The 5,000-nt window shown below is 47.1% G+C and overlaps 2 protein-coding genes across 2 annotated transcripts in view; both read right to left on the bottom strand.

The window, feature by feature from the left end:
- The window catches only part of myo18b (myosin XVIIIB), a gene marked incomplete at its 3' end in the record, with an annotated part of 18,472 nt that extends 18,046 nt beyond the window's left edge, over positions 1-426 (bottom strand). Inside the window, 1 exon segment of the mRNA XM_076165980.1 lies at positions 382-426. Within this exon segment, the coding sequence (XP_076022095.1) occupies positions 382-426 (45 nt within the window).
- A 3,460-nt stretch (positions 427-3,886) lies between these two features.
- The window catches only part of grk3 (G protein-coupled receptor kinase 3), a 21,274-nt gene continuing 20,160 nt past the window's right edge, over positions 3,887-5,000 (bottom strand). The window contains exon 19 of the mRNA XM_076165979.1: positions 3,887-5,000. This exon is cut by the window's right edge and continues 1,672 nt beyond it. The gene's annotated coding sequence lies outside the window, so the exon portion shown is untranslated.

Genomic DNA, 5,000 nt, shown 5'->3' with positions numbered 1-5,000 from the left:
ACCCAGCTACTGGAGCTTCAGCTAAGCTACACAGCTACAGGAGCTTCAGCTAAGCTACCCAGCTACTGGAGGAGAAAAGCTAAACATGAGTACAGAGAGTTTGAACTTATTTACTGGGCTTTCTTAAAGAATCCACAGACTCAGGATCAGATTAGCTTTGTGTTTTCTCCCTGTTCTCCAGCGGGCCCTCGTTGTCCCGATTGCTCTTCCCTCAGTTAAATCGGTCAACCTGCACACTGCACACGCGTGATGACTAACAGGGCCGACAGCTGCCACACATCACAGCAGCCTGACGCCACAGCTCAGGATTAGAACACAGCACACACACACACACATGCAGTTTAATGGTGTCTTCACTCATGCGGCACGACGCTGCGCTGCACCTCCCTTCTTCTCCCAGAGCTTTAGACGTGATGACAGAGCCATGGTGTGTGTGTGTGTCACAGGGGAGGGGGGGGTGTGGGGGGGTGAGGTCACACTGATGTCAGCCAGATGTGATGTCAGAGGGAGGGGGGGGGGGGGGGTGAAGAGGGACCTGGTGGCAGAAAGAGAGCTGGACAGGAAGAAGAGACGCAGACAGGAAGTGAGGGATAACACAGATGAACACACAGGGTTAATGACGTCATCCCGTGTGACATGTGACATGTATGAACACACGTGAGCAAACACACACGTCTGTCAGCTAAACACAGCTGAGTCAACGCTCACCGCTCTGCCTCCCCTCTGAAACTCTGGATTCAGACAGAAAGATTTCAAAATAAGAGCTCAGTCAGTTTCTGATCAAATCCAGAAAAACAGATCTGAATAAAGAAGAAATAAACTGAATAAATGTGTTTGGAGTTCATGACAAAAAGATGAATCTTCAGGATTTTGAAATCCAGAGAAACTCAAACATTTCAGTTAGAAAGAGATAAAAACACTTTAAGTCTAAAATTCAAGAAGTTAACAAATCTTGAACAAATTGTAAAGAGATATTCTTGATTGTTTTCCTATTGTGATCTTTATCTGATTGAATACTTCACACTTCTATAGGGATTCTAGAAACTTAAGAAAATAAAATAAAAAGTGGAGAGAAATCTCATCAAACCTTTGTGATGAACCTTTGATCTGTAAACCACAGGAACGCCTCAAAGTTCAATCAGGACGACGTCTGCTGAGCTGTAAACATCGGGACGAAGCTCTGAGCCAATCAGGTCGCAGCCTCATCATCAACAATCACAGGAAAAATACACAATCATACAATTCCCTGGTTTCAGATTCGGCATCAGGACCCTGAACCCACCCGCTGAGACGACCTCATAGGTTTGAATCTAACATTAAAGATCAATACTTGTATTGATCAGACACATTAACCCATGAGCTTCCTGTGGAAACACTTAGAGTGATAAACATTCAAGCAAATCTGTCAAATCCCAACCCCCCAGGCTGTGGGGTCTGGAAGCCTTGTGAGGCCTCATCTGTCAATCAAAGCTCCAGGAGGAACTTGTCTGTAGGCTATGGACACACACACACACACACACACACACACAGAGGACATCTCGTCTTTGAGGTCTCACCTTTGAGGACGAAAAATGTCAGAAAAATCCAGAATCCAATCCTGAGTCCCAGCTTCACACAAACACCACCATGGACACACACAAACACACACACGCAGAGGGGCAAGCAGCAATAGAGTCAGAAATAGAGCCACACAGGGGGGGGAGGGGGTCTGCAGCCAATCACACACACACACACAGATAAGCAGCACAGCCTGTTTGACAGACGAGTCCTCTATAAATATCTGAGGGCAGTTGGAGTGGGGGGGCGGGGGGCAGGGGCGGGGGGGGGGGGGGGGGGGCTGACCCGGTCTGTAGGAGCCCACATTTGTTGGAAATGGAGGCAGAGCACAAAAAACAAACATAGCAAAGCTACTGAGGGGAAAAAAGGGGAATGGTCCCCAAAATCAGGCTCAGCAGGGACACGGGACGTCCTGCTGGGACAGAGGACAGAGGACAAGGGGACACGGGGACAGGACAGCACATGTGCAGCTCTGCCACGCCTCAGCTGTCCAACTGACTGACAGCTGCAGCTGGAGGGCCACAGGAGGAGCCTGAGCTGTGGGGGAGGGGCCACAAAGGGACGTCAACAAAAAAGAGCAGACGAGACGGAAATGAAGAGAGAAAAGATTCTGACATGTTCTTGGTTTGGTTCAGTCAGAAAACAGCAGAGGGATAGAAGAATAAAAGAAAATAAAGAAATTATAAAATGTCAGATTCAAAGGTCAATTTGACTGAAAAACCTCAAATCTTCAAAAATGGCCAACAATATCACATGATCTGTCAAATGTGTTAAATACCAAAATGTAAAACAGATACATATTAAATGACAAACAAACAAAAAAAACACTTTCACACTGAAGAATTTAAATTTTAAAATATTCACTGGCCCAAATGAAGTGTTCATTCTTGGAGGATCTGAATTTCCTGCTTAATTAGAATAAAGAAATCATGTAATGAATCTATAATTCCACAGTAAAGAGGCAGAGTGTAAGAATAGGAACCTTAGAGGAGATGAAGAGGAGGAGCTGCATCGTTCTGTGTTTATTGCTTTCAAGCCATAGACAACCATTCAGACTGTGTCCTGTGTTTACACCAGGTTACCACTAGATGGTGGCAGAGACTGAGGAGCTGGTGGTCAGAAGGTCTTCAGATGGGAGCAGCAGCACACAGCAGCCTTCACACCGAAACACTACCACTGGGTCTGGATCAGCAGGATCTGGATCTGGATCAGTAGGACCTGGATCAGTAGGATCAGGATCTGGTGGTCCCTCTGTCCTCTTCAGATAGGAGCTCTGTGTCTCCAGGCAGAGCCGAGTGTCTAGCAGAGCTACAAACATCAACCAGCAGCATCATGGAGCTGGGATGGAGCTGATTCAGAGGACAGACCGATCACAGTATTGATCGATGAACACACAGCTCTTCATGTGATGAGTCTGGGTCTGAAGTGAACACGCGTGACAGAAAGCAACACGGAAAAAGGATTTTTATTCATGAACTGTTTTTACAAGCAGTCCAACACCAAAATTCCTACCTGTCCTGAAAACAAAATCATTGAAATAAAATAAATTTAATAACAATAATCATTGAATAATATTATCAATAATATATCAGTATTATCATATCCTTATGGCATAATAACAACCCAAAGCCAGTAGTATCTGTGTTTGTCTGCGGCGTATGGAAAACAAACTGATGGCGTAAACCGGAGGGTTTCTATGGCGACAACCCTGGCCCCAGAGCGACCGGCCCCAGAGCGACGAGCGCCCGGCCCCAGAGCGACGAGCGCCCCCGCACAATAAATATGAAAAAGAGGCGGAGTCTGGAATTCTGAACAAAAATAATCATCTGGACCTCGCAGGTTAGGATCTAAAGTCTTTATGTGCAAGATTCAGCTGAAGTCTTCACCACAAACAATTACACTCACATCAAAACCCCCCACGTCATGTTTCTACATTTAATCTTTAAATAAACCTAAAGCATTTTGTCATTTCATATACACATATATTTATAGATACTTTGATTTTTTTTCCTATATGCCGTCCTTTTGTGTGGAGCGCGTGTGTGTGTGTGTGTGTGTGGGGGGGTGGGGTGGGGGGGGGGGGACACATAGAGTCCACAGAAGGAACGCATGGAGCACAGACACACACACACACACACACACACACACGCACACGCACATACACACTGTGTGAACAGAATCCATCGAGAACGAGCGCAAGTCCGAATCCGAGTCCAGAGCCGGGGCTTCCTCCTCTGGGGGTCCGACCCGGAGGGTTTGGTCACAGTTAGTACCCTGCACGCTCTCTCTCTCTCTCACACACACACACACACACCTCCGCTCACAAACCTGTGTGTGTGCGTCTCTCTGTGTGTCTCTGTCTGTGTGTGTGTGTGTGTGTGTGTGTGTGTGTGTGTGTGTGTGTGTGTGCAGGTCCCGCTCGTTCAGCTCAACAGTTATTTGGCACATTAAACAGATATTAAGTAACACATTGGGCTAAAAAGGTGCAACAACTTAAATTTCAATTAAAAAGATAAAAACCATTTTGGTTTACAAAAATAAAAGACATTTCTCTATAAGACCGGAGCTCCGCCCCCTGACGCCTGAAGGCTACAAGAAAGTCAAACTAAATCACAAATGCACCTCTAATCAACACTTCCCTCTGCGGCGTCAGGTGGCACGTGCACACACACACACACACACACACACACACACACACACACACACACACACAGACAGACAGACAGACAGACAGACAGACACACACACACACCAGGCCGCAGGGAAACTACTAAAACCCTGAAATGATCAAGTCAAACATCTTCATCTTCATCTTCCTCCACCACAGCCGCCATACAGGAAGTGAAACTGACAGAGCCCAAACGCACACTTGTGCGGTCAGATCCACCCAAAACCGTCACCTGATACCCATCGACCAATCACACCCTTCTTCTCAGGAAAGGGGCGGGGTTAAATAAAAACGCCTCCCGTGTTTCTGTGTGCATGTTTACAGCCTGAAACACGTTAACATGGAGAAAACTGTTGAAACTGTCAGTGCGTCAGGAACACACGCAGCCGTCACGCTAAACCACCTGAAGCGTGGCCGCGTCCCTGCTGTTTGAGTAAACTGGGGACGCCGCTGATCGTTAAACTGAGGCGGAGTCACTACTCCAGGTTTTGGTTTCAGCCAATCAGAATCAGAGGGAGGAGAGCTGAGGGAGCTGAGGGAGGCGTGTTGCCTCTTCACTGAATCGCTTCCCTTATTGGCTGCTTCAGCTCCACACACTTAATGACATCATCACGCTGTAAACTCACACACACAGACTGACGTCCATCTGCGAGGACGCTGGGACACGTAAACTTTAAAAACGCTTAAACAGCCAAAGCCGGGCAGACGCTGTACGAGTCACTGAGGACGAGTCACTGAGGACGAGTCACTGAGGACGAGTCACTGGCTGGCGATG

Source organism: Genypterus blacodes, unplaced genomic scaffold (assembly GCF_046128005.1).
Source record: "Genypterus blacodes isolate CSIRO-AG114 ecotype Tasmania unplaced genomic scaffold, CSIRO-AGI_Gbla_v1 ptg000153l_1, whole genome shotgun sequence".
In the NCBI taxonomy this organism is placed as follows: Eukaryota; Metazoa; Chordata; class Actinopteri; order Ophidiiformes; family Ophidiidae; genus Genypterus; species Genypterus blacodes.
The sequence above is the reverse complement of the archived record's forward strand: the minus strand, read 5'-3'. Positions and strand labels throughout refer to the sequence as shown.